We start from the raw sequence: 23,078 nt of genomic DNA on the forward strand, positions 1-23,078 counted from the left end.
TGGGTTTTTGTTTATTTGATTAATGATTAGTAGTAATTATAACAAGAGGCTAGAGAGACAAGCAACAGGAGGGACCTGCAGGTACAGGTGGTGTCTGTCTGCCAAGCCTTGTTGCCTGTGTCTGTCTGAGCTTTGTGTGCAGAGCCCCAGGTACAGCTCAGCAGCAGCAGCAGCAGTTTACAGTGCACTCCCCAGCTCAATACTGGCCTCCCTTTTGGCACAGCATGTTTGGAATTGCTTGATGCTGCTTTTTGATGCTGACCAACAGAAGCAGACAGCTAGACCCTAATGTTACTTTAGTTAAATACTTTGGGATTTCAGCCTTACAGGAGATTTGTGATAAATTTGTGTGACCTGTACTGAAGTAGAAAAGGTCCTGACTGATTTGCTGGGCTTCTTTGCTCTGTGTGAGTGCTGCTGATTTTGTGGCCATTAGACAGACAGATTTGAAGAACAGAGTGGGAAAAATCTTGAATTTACTTGCTCAGCAGGTTGCCAGCAGTATTTACTAGGTTGCAACATAAGCAGCAGATTGTATTTATGTGAAACTTTGACTGCATTTTCAGCTGGTTCCAAGTGATGTGTTGAGGGAACTGTGCAAATTTACATTAGGTGAAGAGAGGACTATATGGAGAAGTACTACTGGTAGGCAAAAGCCAGATAGTTTCTTAAAACTAGAAGCTGGTTGATGAGGCAGATGAACCATCCATAGGAGTTACAGAAACTCATTACTATGGAAGACATTTCTGCCAGACAAAATAGTCCTAAATTTTATAGTATAAATTAAAGACATCTTTATTTGCTGTTTTTAATATTGGTTTTTGCTATTATGGAAGTGATAGTAACTGCTCAGGTCAGATATTTTTAAAATAATTCCATGTTTGCTAGGGATATGCAGAGCTGCTAATGAAGTATAAGCTTCTTGAAATACAAGAAGGGCTTTGCAGTGCAGATCCATCTTGTTCATTTGGTCAGTGTGAGGAGGCATCTCAATCTGAGCAAGACTTCAGTGTTTTCAGTGTGAATATCTCCTCTCTGATCAACCCAGATAAAGCAGGTTGTGAGTAAAGGCAAGCAAAAAGCCTCAGGGATTCTGTCTTACAGCTCTGGACTGAAATGTAGCCTCTGGAAGTGTATGGAACTCTCATTGAAAATGCTGACTGCAAAATTTGATGTGATTGGAGGTTTGATTTACTTTTGACAAAGAAATGGGCAGTGATGGAAGGAACAAGTCCAGTGAGAGCTGCTGTCCAAAGGTGTTTTTCCCTAGAAATACTTGATAAATATTTGTGACTACTGAAATGACTGAAAAGATATTTTGACCTTTTTTATAAGGTCCCTGCTATGTCCAACCTGAGTTTGTTAATGTTCAAGCTGTAAGGATGAACTTTTGTCTATCCTTTTCAACAATGTGGCATTTTATGGTGGGAGTAGTAGGTGGATTGTATGGACTTACCTCTTAGCATTGTGCAGCTAGTCTGTGGAGTGAATACATAAAATGGAGCTTGCAAGGTTGCCAGTATTTGACACATGAAAGGTTTGTAAGGATTGTTAGAGCTTGGGTGGGTATCTCCTGTGCCTGCTTTTTGTCTCTGAATAGCAAAAGCTAGCATATGACTATGATGCACACAGAACAGGGCACATGAGTAAGAAGATGCTATTTTTACTCGATCACTTTTTAGAATAGAACAATTGTTATTGCATGTAACTCAAGTACTTGCCAAATACACTTTAATGTAGCCTTAACTGATCTGCCTAAAGTTTTAAGCAGCCAGCAGTATTCCCACTGAAAGACATAGTTATGAAAGGCTTGACACAGTAGGCAGTGAGTGCACAGAGGTAGTGATTGATCATAGATTTATCTGCTAAGCCTTGAGCCTACAGATGGAGAGACAAAGACTTTCCATCTGCCCATGCAAAACTTTGGATATATCAAGGCTGTGTTTTGAAGAGTGCCTTCAGGCTTTTTTCCAGACAGGATTCACAGAGTACCCTCTAGGAAAAGACAAGGCTTGCCCCAGATGCCAGTAACTTGCGATGGCTCTTGGTGACTTCTGTGTACCATCAAGCATGCTCAGACAAGCTGTCTCTTGGCTGCTTGCCGTCTGGGAGGCAGGCAGGCATGGGAGGAAGGTAGCTGGGGGGACAGAGCATTCTGATAGCCCTGTGAGCTCTTTTTTGAAACTGTGTGTGCACCCTGGAGAGATCTGTGTGGGCATGGAACTGGCTCATGTGTATGGGCCAGCTTCTGCAGGGCAACAAATTATCTTGCTCTGTATACACAGAAAAGACTTGAATTTGTGTTCCACCATATATAAATGTACTTAGTGTATTGCTTCTAGTTTTTTAGGACAGATGTGGGGTAATTTTTCCATTTTAGATGCTCTGCTAACTATTTTTCTCACAGAGCTTTTCACTCTCATAACTTGGCAGATCTCAGCAGTCTTTTTAGATGCTGGAAAAGTGGATATTAGATTCAGCTCTACCATTAGGTTAGGAGTACTAGAGCACTTAAGTACCTTTGTTTTAAATAATAGTTTGTTTCATAAATGTAATCTTTGGATCTATGTTATTGTGTCTGCCAGCACCATTCATTATGTGCTTGTTGCTGTGCAGTCAGAGCTCTGCAGAACATCCACCTTCCTTCCTCAAAAGGAAACAAGTTCCCACCACAAAGCTTTCAATACAAGTTGAACAACAGTTGTTGGGGGAGCATGAAGAAAGATTAATCAACTGAGGTGGGGTTTCCAGCAGGGAAAAGAGAATATAAGTGATCTGAATCTGAATGAAGGGTTGTATTACTGAGATAGGGATGATACATGAATATTGAGATTGTATGGAAGAATACTGGAAGAAGTTCTGTTTCAAAATCTAATGATACTGCTGACAGTGGTATTAGGCTGATACCGTGAGCTGATTTGGAGGCTGTTTGTTGTCTTGATGTACTGTTAAAATTTGGGACTGATCAGGTGGATGCAGTTTGGTGGAATGAAGAGGTGCTGAGGCAGCAGGGATATTGTCAAAGGAGCAGTGTGGGAAAATGGTGTGAAAGCAGAGGGCAGGATGAGCTAGTGTTAGCCAGTGCCAGGGTAAAGAGGACTAATGGTCTGAACAATATTTTAGCCAGAAACTACTTTGTCTGGAGTAAGATTTTTTCCAGATGAATGCCATTAAGTCCTAAAAGAAATTTAAGATGTGTCAGCTAAGAGTCAGAGCCTATGGGCTGTGGTGAAGTTAGTGATTTGTGATTATTTTTTAAGAGCTGTTTAGACTCAGTTCTATGGGATGTTAACCCTGAGTGCTGTCAGCCCACCAAGCCCCATTAGGTTTGATAGTTGGTCCTGGGTTTTGAGCTGACCTTATCTAGTTAAAATTATATAAGATGTAGATTTAAGAAGAGAATAAATTATTGACCAAACATTGACTTCTTTGGTTGCCTTTAAAAAATCTTGAAAGGGAACCATTTTGGTTTGTATTGACATTTAAAAGGAGGCAAGAACTCCACCTCTGTGCCACAAAGATAGATCTATGTATTCTGTGTGGTAACGGGAAATAACAGACCCATGCAAGGAAATATTCCTTGTTCCTATTCTCTGTGTAGCTGAGGGTTGCAGGTAGCACTAGGAGAAGATAATAGAGCTGGCTACCTAAAGATGTACTGTGACAAAGAAAGAGAAACTTGGCCAAGGGACTGAGATACTTATTCTTCTTAGGAGATAAATACCCCTAGAAAAAAGTTGTCTTTCCCCACTTCCCTCCCCCACCCTTCAATATTGGCAACTCTGGAAAAGTCCCCTAGGACCGCCTGTGTTTCTTTTAACCACTCACCTGTTTTCAGTTAAAAGGCAGTGGGCATCTCTGTAATTGCTAGCAGCCTCTTCCATTTTTTTCTCTTTTGTATCCTGAAGGAGCCCAGTAAAAGGCATTGCTGAAAAAGCACTAGCATTCGTTACTCTTGAATGCATGATGGGCTAAGAGTCAAGCAGCATCCTGCCAAGTGACTTATTTAATTTTTAAGCCATCCAGGTGCTTACAGATTTATAAAACCATTGAAGTTGGAAAAGAGCTTTAAAATCAAGTCCTGCCCTTAACCCAGTACTGACAAGTCCACCACTAAACCGTGTCCTCAAGTGCCATGTCTGCATGTTTTTTAAATACTTTCAAGGATGTTGACTGCCCCACTTCCCTGGGCAGCCTATTCCAAAGCCTGGCAACCATTTCTTCCATGAAGAAATTTTTCCTGATACTCAATCTAAACTTCCCCTAGCCCAACTTGAGGACTTTTCCTCTGATCCTGTCCCTTGTTACCTGGGGGAAGAGGCCGACCCCCACTGGCTCCAGCCTCCTTTCAGGGAGTTGTAGGGAGTGACAAGGTCCCCCCTTAGCCTCCTTTTCTTGAAGAGACAAACACCCCCAGCTCCCTCAGCTGCTCCTCACCTGAGTTGTGCTCCAGACCCTTCCCCAGCTCTGTTGCCCTTCTCGGGACACGCTCCAGCCCCTCAATGTCCTTCTTGTAGTGAAAGGCCCAGAGCTGGACACAGGATTTGAGGTACAGCCTCACCAGTGCTGAGTACAGGGGGACAATCCCTGACCTGCTCCTGCTGGCCACACTGTTCCTGATCCAGGCCAGGATGCCATTGGCCTTCTTGGCCACCTGGGCACACCCTGGCTCATGTTCAGTCACTGCTGACCAGCACCCCCAGGTCCTTTCCCAAGGGCAGCTTTCCAGCCACTGTTCCCAGCCTGTAGGACTGCATGGGACCCAGCACTTATTTTGACCCAAGAGCAGGACCCAGCACTTGGCCTTGTTGGATCTCACACCACTGGCCTTGGGCCGCTGATCCAGCCTGTCCAGATCCCTCTGTAGAGCCCTCCTACCTTCCAGCAGTGTGATCAGCACTCCCAACCAACTTGGTGTCATCTGCAAACTTTCTGAGGGTAGCCCCAATCCCCTCATCCAGACTGGTGATAGATATTAAATAGAACTGGCTGTGGGGAGCACCACCTGTGACCAGTCACCAGCTTGATGTAACTCCATTCACTACCACTCTCTGGGCCTGGCCACTCAGCTAGGTTTTTGCCCAGTGAACAGTTCCCCAATCCAAGCCATGAAAAGCCATTTCTCCAAGAGAAGGCTGTGGGAGACAGTATCAAAGTCGAAGTAGACAACATCCACAGCCTTTCCCTCATCCACCAAGTGTGTCATGTGGTTATACATAGAAGGAGGTAAGCTTAGTCATCATGCTGCCATGTTATCAAAACCTGTATCATTTGCTACCTCTAATGCACGGTAACTTAGTGCCATAACCCAGAAGGGTCTCCTTGTTGATGCCATGCCACCCTTCTCGCTAATCTCTATTGTTTGGGAGCACTGGGAAGGGAGGAGTTGCAATTCACAGGAGACTTGCTGCTGGCAGTGTTCTTCCAGGCAGTTTTAAGTCCCACTGTGCTCCCTAATTTCTCTTTGGTGAGCACTGGAACTGGGCTGACAGCCAAAATCTGCCTGCTTCTGAATGTTGCTGTAGTGTGTTGGAGTTTCAAAGGTGTCTCTAGGAGTCTTCCTATTCAGCTAGGGAAGATCCTGGCAGAAAACAGTCGGAGAAATTTTTATGGATTGCATTCGATACCAAATGTCTTTTCACTGCTATCAGCCCTTGCTGGAGCAGGGTGTGGTGGGAGGGGAATACTTTTACAGGTCGGTTATGATACATTTACATTTTTTTGTACAGGGGGGAATTAATTAGGTTACTAACAGAACAGTTTTTATTCTCAGTGTGCTGTGAAAATACTCAGTCTTGGTGCATCACATCTATCTTTCTGTGGTCTGGAGGACAGGCAGAGTTGTTAGTAGTTGTTTCCTTCGGGTAGGTTAATATGATCTAGAGGAGCTAGATAACAGTAGGTAGATATAATCTAGGAGAGAGAATTTTTTTGATGTCTTGAGGGACACTGATGTAAATATTAACCACAGAATCAAATTTCTTTTTAAGTTCCCATAGTAGGTGTTCCTGGCCTTGGCTTGCAGATGTAGGTATTGTAGTAGTTGCAGAGATCACTTATCTTTTAGAAATAATTGGATGTTTTTAAAGTTCTCAAGGCAAAATGGTCAACATTTTGGCCTCTGCTTTAATTCTGTACCAAGGAACTCTTGTTATTTAGGCTCAAAGTTTTCAATTAAGCCTCTAGGATTTAAGCTGAATAGATTTTCAAAAGGTGCTGGAGTTAAATAACCCTTTGCTTTCACAGGCAGCTTGAGCCAATTTCCTGTGAGAGACATTCAAGGGCTGATCTGTAGCTGGTAGAAACTGGTAGTTCTGATTTCTTCCCCAGCTCCCCATCCTTTGCTTCTAAGTCGAGCAAGAGTAAAAGGGCAGCTTTTATTTTGGCTGTACATTGTAATTTAGGCTTCTGTTCAGATTTGTCAAACATTGCACCACAGTATCTGAGCAAAGTTCTTTTGTACACAGGACCAGTTGGGACCATTAATTACAAGTAGTGCTAAAAGTAGCACTACTTGTAGTTATGTAGTTATGCAGGAACATAAATGCAAAAGTCAGTCACATAAAGGGGAAGTTATCTCAGGATCCACACATTTTTAAAATCACTACTATGTGTGTGAGTGCTGAAACTGTGAAAATTTGGGCAGAAAGCAAGCTACTGCCATAGTTCTAAAAGGGCATTTCTGTTGTATGCTTTGCATTTGTTTTATTTTTTTTTCCTCTGGATGCTTTCCTTATTCTGCTGTCATTAGTCCCTCCCTCATTATATACTCCCAGGGAGTACATCTCTCTTGTTTGTTAGGATGGTGTAGGTGGTAACTTGCAATGGTACAAAGGACTGAAGGAGAAATAATCAGCTGGGTAAGTCATTACTCTGTGCAGAGACTGACTTGCTGATTTTTTTGTGCATGGCTTACTTATCCCACTTTCTTTAAGACCTAGAATGTTGTAGGAATTGAAAATGTAATAGAAAACCTTCAACTTGTTTGCCTAGAAAGGAAAAAAATGTATGGTTGGATGATGAGCATTTAATAAAAGCTCTCAGTTGAGGGTCTTGGATGCTCTAGTGAATCCAGCAGAGCACAGTTCTGCACGGTAACCTGCACTAAATAAATTTATACAGTGCTGCATTCCTCTCTTTTTCTTTCTCAAATATCTCACCTTGAATCCACATCAAAGTACAGATGGTTCATTTGCTGTGGTCTGACACAGCTCTGGTTACCGCATGGCACTTTCTCAGTACTTTGTGCTAAATGTTTGAACCACTGGGTTCTTCTTTCCTAAAGCAATATTTCTCCTATTTTTTCCCAGCTATCCATTGCAATCTGAATCCAAATGGTATTGATCACCCTGTCCCCACAGAAGGCATTAACCTGCAGCTGGAAGGCGAAGGAGTTGATTCGCTGGCGGTGAAGAACACCGGTACTCCCAAAGGGCCGGAGTCAAAAGACACACCCAAGAGACAAGTGGAGCCAGAAATATCTAAGGTAGGTAGAATTGCCTTCTTATTTATTTTGGTGAGTCTTTAAGAATCCAGGCTTCTTGAAATCCTGGCTTCTGCTTGAAAAGCATTTATCATCCTGTTAAAGACATATAAAGGTGTAAAAATAGCAGTCTGAGGAAATGGGTGTTACAGAAGCAAGGTACTGCTGTGGAGTTGTAGCATACACACATCTTGGATATTGCACTATTCTGTTTTTCTCTAAAGGAAGATAATTAAAGTAATGGGATCTTTTTTTTTCAGACACTGTGGACACTTTTTCCAAATAATTTGGGTAACAAGCAGAATGGGCACAGAAATGTTTTTCTTGAGTTTTTTTCTTTGGGCAAGTAAAGGAGGAGATAAGTTCTGTGGATGTATAAATATGTGGATTTTTGTATGGGTGACTGATTTTAATAATCTGCTAACTCATTTTAGGTAAAATACCAGGCCAGTTCTTCCATGTCTGATGAGACAGTGAGCAAACGTAGTTTGGAGATGAGCTCCTGAAAGCAAATGTGTCTGTTCTTACTCATAAGCTTCTACTTCTTGTATGAGTGCAGCAGACATGACTACCAAGTGCAAGTGAATGTGTGTACTCAAGAGACTTTGGTATAGGACAGTAATTTGTCATATTAGATACATTTTTTTACCTGGAATCACAGAATATTCTGAGTTGGGAGGCATCCTACAAGGATCATCAAATCCAGCTCCTAAGTGGATGGCCCATACAGGGATTGAACCCACAAGCTTGGCATTGCTAGCACTAGGCTCTAACCAAGGAAGCTGGTCTCAGGGTCAAAGGAAAGATAAGAGAATGTTATAAAATAATTGAGAAATATTATTTAAAATCCTTATCAGTATTTTTGATTCTTAAAGGCCTGACACCAGGAGTTTGGGGGTAATTTCTGCAGAGTGGAAAATTGAGTATTTATTGAATCTGACACTTTGAGAGTTATTAGAGCAAATAAAATTAGTGTCTTTTTTTCTAACAGGTTCAAAAAGGCAATAGAAATTATTTCAATGACTGAACAAATAGGAGTATTTCCTACTGCCAACAGTACAATAAACTTAAAAAATAATACACATATGATTGTGATGTATTTCACTTTTGGAATAAAATAGTAATAAATGTTTTGAGTAATTTCCTTAACAATTCAGGTTTGGTATGAATTCTCCATTCTATTTTTTATCTAAAATCTCTAGTTTAAAGTTATTACAGTTTAACTAGTTTCATTCTGATTTAATGCATCAAACTAGATCCTTCATTACAGGCTTGCAGCAATTAAAAAACCCCTGCCACCTGCAATCTGTTAGGTGGCCATTTATCAACCACCTTGCTGATTTGTCATGAACCCTTGCAGAACAGGTTCATGGTTACTAATTTGAAATATCCATTTGGTAACAAGATCACCAGATTTTGGATGGGTTTTGAGACAAAGCTCAGCAAATAAGGCATTTGCCCAGCTGTTCACAAAGGCAAGCTAACCCTGCTCATGTGTCAACATCAGCAGATAAAAATCTGCCCTGTATTGAAGGCTGAGGGGGTGTGGTAAACTTGGAAGCCATACAAACTTGGGAGTGAAGAAACTAAATGGTGCAGTAGGGCTCCCAATTGAGAATGGGCTTGTGTGTAGCTGACATGGAATACAGTCATATCAAAGTTGTCTTTGCTTGCAAAAGACTATCCTAATGAAAAATCAGAGTGAATTACATCAGTGATTTAATGTAAGTGAGCCTGCTGTCGCTGTCTGAGCTGTGATTGTTGGACTGATGAAAATAAAACAGGCTGTCCTTGCTGGAGATGGCTGGGGAAGAGAGGAAGTGTGGTGCTCTCAAAGTACTGAAATCCAGTATTTGTTTTCCACATGTGATTGCAGTAGCTTTATTTAGAAAATTGGGCATGATTCAGATTTAAAAACAAACAAACCGATTTTTTGCTTAATGGAATAAGCTTAACATAGTAACATCAAGCAAATGGATTGGACTATTTTTCTAAATTTATTGCTGCCTTGTTAGTAACTTTGTCTTTTATGTGTGCATTAATTTAGTGATGTTTTTCATCTGGATTCATGTGATAGGCTGAGGTGGCCTGTCTTTTCTGGCTTGCTCTGCCTTAAATTTAAATATTGGTTTGCTTTGTCCTCTGAAATGTGAGTATGGAGTTGGACTTCAGCTTGTGTAGCTTTAAGAGTTGAATTAAGCTGCCATTAGGAAACTTCATCCATACAATCATATATGTACAGTGGAAAGAGGAGCAGGGATTCAGGAAAGTTTTGTAAATAAAACATTGTGAACAGAGCTATTTGTTTTATATTTCCATTGCACAGTTGTTTTTAAAAGGATTTCTTTTCAGTCCTGTATATTCAAATAATATTAACACACACCTCATATTCACAGTAGTGAGACCTGTGTTACACAAACCAGTGCAGTGTATTGAATATAATTTAAGATGCCTCCTAGGCTCTTGTTCCTGCTTTCAGCTTTCTAATTTGTCATCAAGATCACTTCCAGCACTTTAAACATCTGGTTTTGCTGTCCAAAGACACAAACAAAATCTCCTTTCTAATGAAATGTGTCCTTTCTTTTCTGTCCTCAGCTATGGAATTAAAGAACAGTAGTAACTCATGGGTTACAGACAGATTTAAAGTTCCTTTTTATGCAGCTACTGTAATGTAAATATGGGAGTACAAGTGTTTGTTTCTATATTTGGGATGCACACAACAGAAAGCGTAGCTCCAGTGAAGGATCACTCATTTATAAGTTCCTGATGAATATGGAATTTAGTATTTATAGGCTGACTGAGGTAAATTTATAATGGTAAATGGAACAATGATCTTAGTCTCCCTCAGCTGGTTCCCTAAGGAACCACCTTGTTACAAATATGAGCAAGTCCAAAACTGGCAAGATTATTCATAGCTAAACTAATGTCTGTAATCTAGTCAGACTCTGATAATCTTCAGGATAGAATACAAATTAAGGAACAGATATTAACTGTAAAAATGCTTCATTTTTTATTTATATATATATATCTCAATATACATATTTTCTTGATCAGTAACTGATTTTTCAGCATTCCTGGTATATAAAAACAATTCAGGCAGTTGAGTGGTCACTTTCACAGAGCAGTAAAAGTCACTGGAGAAAGCAAGGATGGTTTTTAATATGCATTTAAAAATATAAATTATTTCTCTGCCACCTATGTTTAAGCACTGTTACGTGTGTTTTCTGGAATTCTTATCTTTTACGTTGAAATGTTACTTCTGGCTCTTATGTCTCATCTGTTTGGTTTTAATTCCATAGTCACAGAGTAGAATTCTGTTAAAAACAAGCTAACAAAGGTTTTGCTATACTTTTGGAATCCTGTACTTCTCTGAGTATAGGCAGCTTTTTGAAGGAGATTCAGAAAATGATCTCTTACAGCAGTATTGACTTTTATCAAGTCCTCCCCCAAGACTCACAAAGCCTTGTTGATGGTGAGTGTGAGACCCAGGTCTGGGCTGTTGCTCATTAGGAGGTTATTTATTCAGGGAGTTTTCTTTCCTGAGTAAGGTGTGCATACTTGGTGACACATTTTGTCTCATTATGTGGTAGCAGCAATAGCAGATAATAAAGGCTTTTTAATGGCAACTACTGCTTTTAGGCTTTTTATGTTGTGTTAGCAATTGCAGGGTTTTTTTTTTTATTTGACTTGAGAGAAATTAACAGTCCTTTAAAATGGTCACGAAAACTATGAAAAGAAACTGGTAAAAGAAGTGAGAAGCTTTTATCTTGTCTTTTGTTGATAACTGCTATATAGACATCAGTAAACTATGTTTTGTTGCAGTGTAGCTCATTAGTTCTTTTGGTTGCTTTTGCTTTCTAAAAAAAACCCTTTTTTTAAAATGATATTGAACAGTACTGAAGGGCTGACTGAACTCAATACCAAGAGGATAAGAATTCATCTCAGCTTACTGGGCTCAGTTCAGGACTGACTGGGGTGGAAACAGCTCCTCTGGCTTCCCTGGCAGGGATATGCTCTGCTCAGCAAGTGGGAGGGGTGGAGGGTGTCAAGTGTGTGGTGAAAAGTTGAAGCACGGAGAGTAAGGATTTTAAGTAATAAAAGTGCTACAGAATTCCTAGAAATATTAAAATTTTGTCAGTTATTTAAATAAAAAAAGTCTTGGTACTGTTCTCTAACAAGAGACTAGGAAATCTTCTAGAAGAATTCTCCAGTTTTTTAATCCGTGGCTTCTGCTTCACAGTGTTTATCCCTTTTGGTCAAGCTTATCAAATGTGTTGGATGAGAAAGACAGTGTTAGGCCAGTCTGGATGAGGCTTTAAGCAATCTGATCCCATGCCAGGGGGCTGGAACTAGATGATCATTATGGTTCCTTCCAACCCAAACCATTCTATATTCCCCCCACACCCCCCTTTATTTTAACCTTTTTTGCAGTTGAGAAACACCAATGCCCACTGAAGTGGGGCAATGAGGTTTTACCATTTTGAGCTGTCTTCCTATTATCTTCCTCTTGTGAGACTTCTGGTGGCCACAGGGTATGGGAAAAAGAACCAGACTGGACTGATTAAAGTTAAGAAACATTTTTCTGTTGAAATGAAGGTTCGGCAAAACCCCAGCTGAGCTGTTCAGTTCCTCCAGATTTTGCTTTAAAATTGTATGTCAGGGTGTTTGAATTACAGATCTCTGTGTGTTTCTGAGTGAGGTACTGACCTTAGATGAGGAAATGTTACTTTACTGATAGATAGTTTGCTTTTCTTAGCTTACTTTTGTGGAGAAGTAGTTAACAGATTTCCACTGTCCACATCAGACTACCAAAATGAAAGTCAATTTTTTCCCTCTCCCCACTCTGACTGTGATAGTGACAAAATACCACTTACTGCATTGGGTCTTCTTTATGACTAACAAAAATGGGCACAGAATCTCAGTGTAGAATATATCTGAAGTGGGTTTAAAAACATTTGGTAAATGTTACTATCACATAGCTGAAATAATTACACTTCAGGATAATGTGCCTTTCTAGTGTCTCATTCTGTGATTATTAGTAATACACAATAATTACTGTTCCTGCTTCTATCTTAATATTCAATGCACTTTTCATGTGTTGCACAGTTATAGGTATGCATGTAAATTGGGGGCTGAAATGTTTGATGTGTATGCATCCCTTCCTCTCGCAGCCTGTCATTCACAATTGTGACCTCTGGCTGAAGCCTGAAGTTTCAGAGCCATGCAGTGAGCAAACCTCTTATCCTGAGCTGTGAAACAGCAGTGCTGGGTGACTTTGTGCATTTCAAACCACTGAGAGTGATATTTTGTTTATCATTCTGGGATTTCACAGGAGAGGGTGAAGTGCTGAAGTAACCCTACCTGTACTGCAAAATACAGCTGTTTAGTTCAGAATCCACACTCTCACAACCAAGAAAAACAAGAAACATCTCTCTCTGTTGGGGTCCTCTAAGCCAGCTTACCACAGGAGGACAAATGTCTGATTCAAAATCCCAGTATATTCTTGTTGTAGCATGATTTTTGCCATTGCTGTATCATCCATTTTTGCTATAAATAGTTTAATTTGAAGGCCTACATTTTTACAGCAAGGTTTCTCCTGTTCATTCTGTTCACAATGATTGCATGCCTGGGGATTCTGAAAAATGTCATCTCCTCTGCTGATAGCATCCATTTGAAAGTGGGAGATCTTGACAAGTTAGTGGGTTGTGCTCTGTCCACGACAGTGAGGGAAGGGAAGGGAAGGGCAGGTGAAAAGGACCATTTGTGTCCTATTCCTTTGCCCCTCATCTCAAAGTGGGACTGTTTTCCTATTGGTTTTCTCCCCACAGGAAATCAATATAATAAACTCTGACTAATTCTTAGCTCTTAGGTGGTATAAGAAGAACAGGTGAAGTTTATTCACCAAGACACTGTTGATTGACCTTCTGAATGAAAGGCCTTTATGAAGTTCACCTGTACAAGCACACTCCCTTTATGACTTCAGTCCATCAGGTGATATTAGGAGAAGGAATTTGTTAGGATTTTACAGCTGGATTTTTTAACAGTTGTGCTGCTGCTTTCAGAAACAAATCAAGGATGAAAACATTTTGGGTAGGTGCATGCGCGCAGGTGCTGCACGTGGAGGATAGCGAGGCGTTGGCCCTGGGAAGCGCTGCAGTCTGTGACCCTGAGCTGTGCCTGGGGCTGCACAAACACTCAGCACTGAGCTGGCTGCTGCTGCAGAGACAGCCCTTGTACAGGGCTGCCTTGAGCAGATGGTTACAAAGAGGCAGCTGAGAGAGCATAAGGAGGGAAGTATAGTCTGATCTGGCTCCTGTTGTCCTGTGAAAACTATCAATGTGAAATTTGTGTTCTTTCCCATTGCACTAGTGTGAAAAGGAGCAGCAATTGCAGTACATATTAGCAAACATAAGCAGTAAAAAGCTGTGGTAGTGCTCTAGAAATAAGTGGGATGTTTAATACTACAGACACATGTAGATACAGACACCTTATTTAAAACAACTCCAGGGAAAAAGAAATGTAGATAAAAAGATGGAGTGGCTTTTAGAGCCTTTTTAGAGGAAAAAGCAATTCCATACAGAGTGTGGATGCATATTGTACTTATAGTGCCAGTTCTGCTGCTTGCCTCATTGTGAAGGTGTTTCACAAGCCATCCAAACCCTCTGCTTCCACTTTGAAGCTACTTTAAGGGCTTCAAAAATAAAGCAGTATTTTAATGACACAGCTGCCTTGTTGGGGATGGAAAAATATATAGAAAAATAATAACACCCTGGTCAAGAAAATAATAGCATTGTGATTAAAGGGATTACAAAATGTACTATGGAAGCAATTTAGCCTTTAAAATGGAAAATGCTCCACTGCTGACACTACAGGTCTGTGAATGGTGTTTTTCACCTGAGTTATAACTCATAAATATAATAAAATAAGATATTTTATTAATCTGCCTCATGTGTTTGCTGGCAGTTGCTGTAGTCACTAGAGAATCATAGAAACATTTGTTTTGGAAGCAACCATGAAGATGATCTTGTTCCACCCTGGCATGGGAAGGGACACCTTTCACTGGACCAGGTTGCTCAGAGCCCCATCCAACCTGTCCTTGAACACTTCCAGGGATGAGGCATCCACAGCTCCTCTGGGCAACCTGTGCCAGTGCTTCACCACCCTCACAGTAAGGAATTTTTTCTAATATCTAATCTAAACCTATTGTCTTTCAGTTGGAAGCCATTCTCCCTTCTCCTGTCACTACATGTCCTTGTAAAAAGTCTCCTCCATCTTCCTTGGAAGCTCCTTTCAGGTACTGGAAGGCTGCAGTTAGGTCACCCAAAGCCTTTTCTTCAGGCTGAACAATTCCAATTCTCCCAGCCTTTCCTCACAGGAGAGGTGCTCCATCCTGCTAATCATCTTGGTGACCTCCTCTGGGCTCACTTCAACTGCTCCATGTCCTTCTGGGCTGGGGACTCCAGAGCTGGAGGCTGCACTGCAGGTGGGGTCTCACTAGAATGGATAGAGGGGCAGACTCACCTCCAGCTTCCTCTACAAGTGGGAATTTTTGTCCTTTCCACTTCAAAAAATAACATAATTGTGGAGAACTGGGAGTGAGAAGTGTCATAGTCACAAAAGGAGTGTGGGACTGCTGTATTCTTGATAATGTATGGAAGGAGTTTCTTGGGTTATCACCACTAAGAAGGGGAGGAATGTCATTAGAAAAGCCTGGAAAAGGGTGGCCTGGGGCAGAGTGAGGTCTGTCTTTCCCTGAGTTTCTGTGGGTAGAGTTCAATTTGCTGATGAAGGCAAATTAAATGACATGTCTGTGTATAAGCTAGGTATGTAAACTCCTCTGACATTTGGTGCAATCTAGTCAGCATGCTCACAGGAGCAGGAGAGGGATCAGGCTCGGTGTGAAGTGAGTGCTGCTCACCTGAAGCTGTCTGCATTTTGGGGATTGTTTTGACACTTGAGTTTAGGTGGTTGGATCTCAAACTCAGTTCTTTCCTCTCCCTTACTGTCTAACCAGCTCTGCATTTGCTATTGCAGTGGTTATCCATGTCTGATGGAGGTGAAACCTTGTGTTGGGAGAAGCTGTTTCAGAAGCTGCACTTATCTCAAAAATCATACTTGGAACAATTATGATAGACTACTCACATATATATGGTTGTGTTCAAAATTATATTCTGGCAAGCAAATACCTTGTAATCTGAAAAAAAAATAGTCTTACCTTTTGGATTAAAAGCAAATTATTGGAGTTTGTGTGTTTCATTTTTACACTCTTAGTTTAATTGGTCTTGGACTTTTAGAAGGCTGTTGCTCCTCTCTAGAAGTGAAGCTCTTGCTGTCTGGCTCAATTTACCCAAATATAGAAGAATGTTGATAACTAGGACCAGTTAAAACTGTTGTTTCAGTAGAAATCTGAGATATGGACTGAATTTTCTAACAAAATTACAAACTTGATATATGGAATAAATTTGCTAACAAATTTTTGTCTCTTGCATGTGTATGTACATTTGATTTATTGTTCAGGTCAGGCTGTCTGAGAGTAACAAATGCAGCAGCACATTTGCTGCTGTTCCCATTCTTCTCCATGGGACAGATTCTCAAGCTGTTTTCCATGGTGGGTAGTGGTAGATGCTTGCACTGATGCTTTCTCATGCCTCTGGTTTTGACTGGAAGTATTTGGTGGATGGAGACTGAAGTAAACTGGTCTTTTGCTCTGAGGGGCCTGTAGGGGCCTGTAGGCACTGCACAAATACCAAAAATAATGACCTCTGATGTCATGAGGATTTTCAGTATTCTCTTGTTTCATACTTTTCAAATACCAGGGGTTTTTTTTGGTGTTTATGAATGTGGACTTCAGTCCGAAGTGTTTTGGTTTTATCTGAATTCTGCAGTCAAGTGCAGATTATTGTGTTGCTGCTGTACCACTGCAGGGAGCAGGGAAACAACTCCCAAATGTTAAAGTGTGCATTTGCTGTGATTCTGTGTACCATCCGTGGGGCGAGCAGAAGATACATGTTGTGTTTTAAACACAAATGTTGTGTTTAATGAGAGACAATTCTTCCCTTTTCCTTTTTAGTTTTTTTTACCAACTCATTTGTAAGTAGTATGGGGTTTCCTTGGTTGTAATGCCATTAAGTGAAACTTTGATATAGTGATTCAGCCTGGGGATGGCTTTAAGTGCCTCTGTCCTACTTCCAGTACTTTTGTGCTTCTAGTAATGTTGATGGTGTGCTTTTATATTGTCATTAGCTGCTCTTGAAATTTGCAGGATTAGTTCAAAAATGAGAATGATGTCCAAGTATGACAGAGTCTTGAACTGAAAGAAGCATTGCAAGTGCTCAGTGAGAGGGCAGCTGGAGTGAGGAAGGAGTACAATAGCATGTTTCTTTGAATTTGGGAGGTGCTAATGTGCAGCTGAGACCTGTGGCACTTTTGGTGAGGAAATTTTCCTGTGTGACCATCCAGGAACCACTCTGAGAGTCACACTAGCATGACCTGCGCTGGGTCTGAGGCCCCTTCACAGCCACTGAGATGGTCAGACCAGGTTTCCTTACTGCCTCTACCCAGTCTTTTCCGCAGCAGAATCTCTGACGTGCGGATACTTAAAATAATTTCATCATTGTGCAATAACAAAATAAGAACTCAAGCTGCTGCCTCTTAGGAAGGAGCCCAAACAAAGGAAACCCTGGGCTTTTGTATCCTTATGGTCTAAGCAGAGGAAGGTCTGGGCTCTTCCTGCTGAGTCACTGGCTCCTGCCATGGCTCTGAGTCACCTGGCTGGTGCCACAGGTCCCTGCAAAGGATGGGTGCCAGGTCTCAGCCTCTCTCCTGCCACCCAGAGCTCAGTCTGCAGCTCTCAGTGCAGCTGCTCACCCAGCTACCTGTACTGAGTGTATTCCTGAGCCCTTGGAAAAGACAAATACTATTGGTGATAGTGGCATGAAACATCACAAGTAAATTTCCTTTTGGAGATTAGGGCATGTGTATCCAATTCTGTCAACAAATCAACACTTTAAGAAGAGAAAAGAGATTACATTTTAGGTTTTTTACTTACTTTAGCTTTTGAACTGTCTCTTGTTCTGTTTTTGCAAAGCTGTGATGCTTTCCTATTCTCTGAATATTCCAGCTGCCATCTTCCTGTCAGACTGTACAGATTGACACATAGCCATCTCCTGCCTGCCACTTCAGTGTCCACGTTACCTGCCAGGCTGATCTTGTCACCCCTAAAGCCTCGATGAGGAGTGTCTTCCCTCCCTAGCTGATGAGTGTCTTTTGTCAAAGAGTTCACTTGAGTCAGGGTTAGGTACAACAGTTAAGGCTAATGTAATACTCAGCTTTGCTTTGCAAACTGTTGTCTGAAATGGGAGATGCTGATCCTTATCTCTGGTGCAGTGCTGTTAAACCCCACCACCTATGCCTGATTCAGAATGAATAACCAGCAGAATGTGTTGGGGCTTCCCAGCTGTCTGACAGTGAGTGTGCAGTGGGAGAAGGTCAGCATGGGTTCCAAGAGGTGGCTGTGCCCATCTCATGTCCCTCAGCAGCTCACAGATGTGACCCTTCTTGCAAGCTCAAGAGCTGCAATAGCAGGAGCAGTGGGAGTGTGCAGCCCTGGCTGCTGGGAACTCTTTGGGTTACAGGGAGTGGTTATATTGGCCATTTTTGCTAATGTAAACATTTAATTTCCTGCTTACACAACTGCTAGCAGTCACTAAATGGTCTGGAACATCAATTCTTCCATCTCCCTTACTTCCTAGTTCCTTACCCAGAGATTAGAGTCATTACTGGTAGGGGTTGTTGCCAGAAGATTTACTTGGTAGAATGAATATTTCTAATTCTACCAATGTGTAGGAATTAATATTGTGATGAGGCATCAAGCTGCACTTCTGGGGTTAAATGTGTCTTTAATATGCATATCTAAAAATAGAAAACCTTCAGCACTGAACAAGGTAGACTTACTGCATATCTTTGAGGCCTTTTTTCTGACTTTAACAAAGAAAATCTCGTAAGTGGGTATTATGTTCTGCCAATTTTCCTTTTTCCTCTAATGTCTGTAAGTGCATCCATCAACTTTGCTGACCTAGACACTCTCTACTTTTTTTGCCTTTTTTTTCCTTGCTTTAAACAGAAGCATGACAATAGAGTCTGTACCTAATGGTTTTAGAACTGCTATTAATCCATCTTTCATTCAAGGCTGATTGCTTTCAATCTTAGCAGCATGCTTTAGATTGTGACAGATGTTGTGAATGTCTTTTCATTATTTAAGGGCAGATGTGACTGAACTTCAGCACACCTATGCTGAAAATACAGTCTTCTATCTAAATAAAGCTTGTGATAGGTTTGAAGATGTAATTTTAAATAAACAATATTCTTATTGAGTGAATAGAAAAAAAATTTTCTGGAGGTAAAGGCTATCACAATAGTATGTTCTCCTTCAGATATGACTGTCTCAAACTTACTTCTCTTTAAGTAAGTTGGAACTTCTGCATTTTTTTAGGTTTGTCCTGAAGAGTGAATAGCTTGTCAGCTTTGTCGACATTTCAGCATTGGGTGGTAATATGTGAAGTTGATGAGGAAAACTGAGACAGGATGAAAAATGAGCTAACCTGCAAGTGTACTAAACCTTCCTGAGGCCTTTATTCTTGACTGTAGAAGAAGATTCTGAAGTGCTTGTTAAAGTTCATGCTTATTTAACTGTCACCATGGATTTCTTTTTCTGTAGGGAAGGCTACTTTGTGGCTTGCAAACTGTAGTTAATGGTCCATAGTGACTGGTAGCAGATTATTTTGGAAAAGTTTTTTGCCTGAATAATTATCAGCTCTGTTTTTCCTAGGTGCTGTTTCATGTTCTCTTACTCTCTCCTGAAATAATTTAGTATTGGAAGGTCTTAATTTTTAAAGAGTATTTTCTAATGGGAGAAAAAAAAATAAAGAGCAGTGCCAAATAAAATGCGTAGGTCAGGTAAGTGTTCAGCATGCTGATTAAACTGTCAAATTCAGATGAAATTCAGTTAGTTGTGTACATCCATTGTACATACTGCACCTTCTGCTTTTTGCTGTGAAGAAAACAGTATAAGATAGTACCTACCTGTTTGGTTTTGGTTGTGTTTTTTGTTTTGGTTTGGGTTTTTTTCCTGTTGATCTTTTATTCCCTTTGTGGGAAAAATCCCCACACCAGAGTGCATGCTATTATTGCTCTACAATATTTTATGCAAAATTTAAGTGATTTCTAAAACCATAAAATAAACTGAACAGATGAAATTGAATTTGAAAATTAAGCTAGCTTCTCTATGTGAGGCACAGTGATGACAAAACTGGGTCATTGTTGATGAAATTCTTATTTAACTCTTTTCTGCATTTCATCACCTTCTTCCTCCCAGAACCATCTCCCATGGTTAGGTTTTTGTTCTGGGTTTGTGGATTGTTGTGTTGTCATGTGTTGCCACAAACCTGCTTCCCTTCAGGATCTAACAAAGCCTTCTACAAGACTGGAGAGGAGACATCATGCAGAGGAAGTGGAAGTGTGTCCCAGCTGAACTGAGCTGATGAGGGAGCACCCCATTTAATGATGTAGCACATTTCAGTCCCCAGTCCCTACCTGCTCTCATTTTACTGAGCTGGCAGCTCAGCTCTGACTTGAGTGAGTTGATCAGTTTTTCACCCACCTGAATGATCTCGTTTTGGCTTTTACTAACAGTAGGATACTCTGTACTGGTGGATCAAGAGCAACCAGTGAGAGCTGTCCCCTTTGGCAACACCTCCTTGTTAATTTGGCTTATTTTAATCACTTTGCCATGCTGGCAGTAGTTAAGGGGAGTACTGCTTTGCTGCTTTTGCTGCTGGGAGGAAACTCTGTGGAAGTGCAATCTAAATGGAGCTAGTGGATGACTAAATCAGATTTGGAGGACGAACAGGGGATATCAATCTTAAGAGAGCTAACATTAATAGCCAAATATATTTTGATTTTACACTATTTCACTATCTTTACCAAATGCTCCCCTTTGTTCTAATGCAGAAGAGATGAGAATTGGATGATACAATGAAACTTTGCAGGTATTTTTTTTCAGATAAATGTAGCAGCCCTCTGTGTCCAGTGTTACAATTATGTGAACAATATAGTGGGATGTAGTGGAATTATCCATCTCATACACTTCAATATATGATTGAGCTCAAGGTATCAAAAGAAAAAGCCAAGGAAAGCATAGGCTGCCTGCAGGGATGGTGGGTGCATCATGGAGATCAGACAAGGAGCAGGTTGTGGGCAGCAAGACAGAATTTGACTGCAGAGAATGAAATGTAGTACAAAGGAAGAATAATTTCTAGGATGAGTCTGAATATTCCACTGTATTTATAAATCTTAGAATTCAGGAGGAGGTAAAAACAGGAAATTGTTGCTGCTGCATATAAGTACAGAAGAATAAGGCTGCTGTGCTGCATAAGTGAGTAGGACTATGAAACAAGGCAGGACTTGAAACTTTCCTACCTTTCCTTTCCTATTAGAAAGTTCCTCTCATAGTTTTGTTAATTGTTATTAATCTGCCACATATATAAACAGATTGACTGCAGCCTCTCTCTTACCAAAGCTCCTATCAGTTTTTCTTTTAATCCTGGTCTAAATAGATTGACAAGGATTATTGTGTAAGAACAGCAAATTGAGTTTCACTGACCTTTGGAGTCAACATAAGTATAAGAATGTAAGTGATGAGCTTGAGTTGTTACTGATGTTTTAATCAGTGAAGCAAAAGAAAGCAAAACCCATATGTGAATATTTCTTCTCTACTTTGACTTTTCAGATTAATTATCACACAAGGTTTTTATGATTATTTGTGAAAGTCTTTAAGTGAATTTTGATAGAAAAGTTACTCCGATTTCCTATTTTTATGCTCTTGAAGCATATATATATATATAAAGGATTTAGCTCTCAGATTGTTGCAATGCAAATCTCACGTGGTAAGTAATTGTGACACTGCTGGCATGTACTTTCAAATGATGTGCCAGAGTACTTCAGTGCATCTTTACTGTGTTTTATGCCTGTGTTTAGAAGTGATCAAGATGTTAGATAGCATTCCTAGAGGTTATTTCTGAGAATATTAGCCAAGGGAGTTTTTTGATATTGATAATATTTTCTTGTCTGTCAGGAAATAGCCTTTTCTTTTGTGCATCTGCTAATATTTTTGTGTAGTAAAATAATAAAAGGTCATATTACTGTGTTCAAAGAAATAAAACAGCAGCAGGATAAAAGTGAGGAAGAAACATCCATCTCCATGTAATCTTCTCCATGAGAACATAAAAGGATATTTCATTGCATGAAGTAAGCCTTTAAAGGAGGTGATTGCTTCTCCTCCAGGGACAGTTCAAATGTTTTTGACTTAAGTGTGGAAAACCCTTGTTGACTAAGGAGATTTTGGAAATGTCCTCATACACAGCTGGTGATAACATGTTAATTTATAATTGTAAGGTGGTGATATAGCAGCTGTATACAAGAGGTGATCATCTCCATGTGGGAATCTTCAATCACAAGGTGAAATGGGAAAGTGTGCTACTGCATCTTGGAGCAGTTGGGCTCTGGTGATCCACGAGCTGGAGAACAGCTTAAATGTATTAGGTGAGACAGGGCAGGTGAGAAAATGTGAAAAGTACTGACACACCTCTAAGAGAAAGGTGAATTCCTAAAAGCTGAAACACAGTGGAATGCAGTGCCTTACAGAACTCCCTGGGGCTGTCAAAGTGCTGCCTGTCAGTAGATGGTGCTCTTTATATCAGCTATTTACTGTTGCTGCCTGTGTTTGGCCATGTTTTCATCTAAAAGGTCTGGTAACATTCTTTAACAGTTCATTTCTCTGAATTCTGATGCATGGGAGATTAGAAAATTGAGTCTTTTGAGGGACTGCCAAAACAAATAAAAATAAAAAAGTGTTTTCTAGGCGCCTTTGAAGCATCCTCTATCGTTGAATTTTTTCAATGACTTTTGCTTGTGTTTGTGTACTGTTTTGAATTTGGACAAATTCAGAAGCTTTCAGCATAAAAACCCTTGAACAGACACTGTGGATTTGAGAATATATAGCAGACTAATTCAATTTGGCAACTGACCTGTAAAACACTGCAATAACATGGTCTAAAATAAAATTGCAAAGCAGATTTGTCAAGCCATGTGCAATTTTTAAGTTTTCTTTTGCATGTTTACTTTGTAGTTTTACCTGCTGTTTCTGGATAGATAGGAGTAAGTTTATTTTTAAATTTAATGCTTCTTAGAAGGGTCTTAAATGAATCAGTGCAACTGAGAGTTTTACCTGGAGTCATTTATGCATCAGTAATTGGATGGGTATAAAAACCTGCATAAAAATGAAATTTCCTTATTAATGTGGTTGGAGTATTATTGGACCTGTCTGTATATGTTTTTATTCAGAAAACATGCCAGCTTTGAAGGAAAATATGATAAATGTGTTAATTGTTCAAAAATATCACTTGCAAAAGGCTGCTGTTGACACAAAAGCCCTGATCTGGGCAGCAGAACAGCATGGCAGACCTAATGGAAAATTTGAAATGTTTAAACTTATGTGTGTCTTTATGTCTTACAGAACATCAGCTACTTAGCCAAGAGT

General features: G+C 40.3%; 1 protein-coding gene across 2 annotated transcripts in view; it reads left to right on the plus strand.

The window, feature by feature from the left end:
• Positions 1-23,078, plus strand: part of SAMD12 (sterile alpha motif domain containing 12) — a 176,639-nt gene that overhangs the window by 10,517 nt on the left and 143,044 nt on the right. For both annotated transcript variants that reach the window (XM_063173240.1, XM_063173230.1), the window contains exon 2: positions 7,311-7,486. In XM_063173240.1, coding sequence (XP_063029310.1) covers positions 7,311-7,486 — 176 coding nt within the window. The remainder of the gene's footprint in view (positions 1-7,310; positions 7,487-23,078) is intronic.

This window comes from Melospiza melodia, chromosome 1 (genome assembly GCF_035770615.1).
Source record: "Melospiza melodia melodia isolate bMelMel2 chromosome 1, bMelMel2.pri, whole genome shotgun sequence".
Classification (NCBI taxonomy): Eukaryota; Metazoa; Chordata; class Aves; order Passeriformes; family Passerellidae; genus Melospiza; species Melospiza melodia.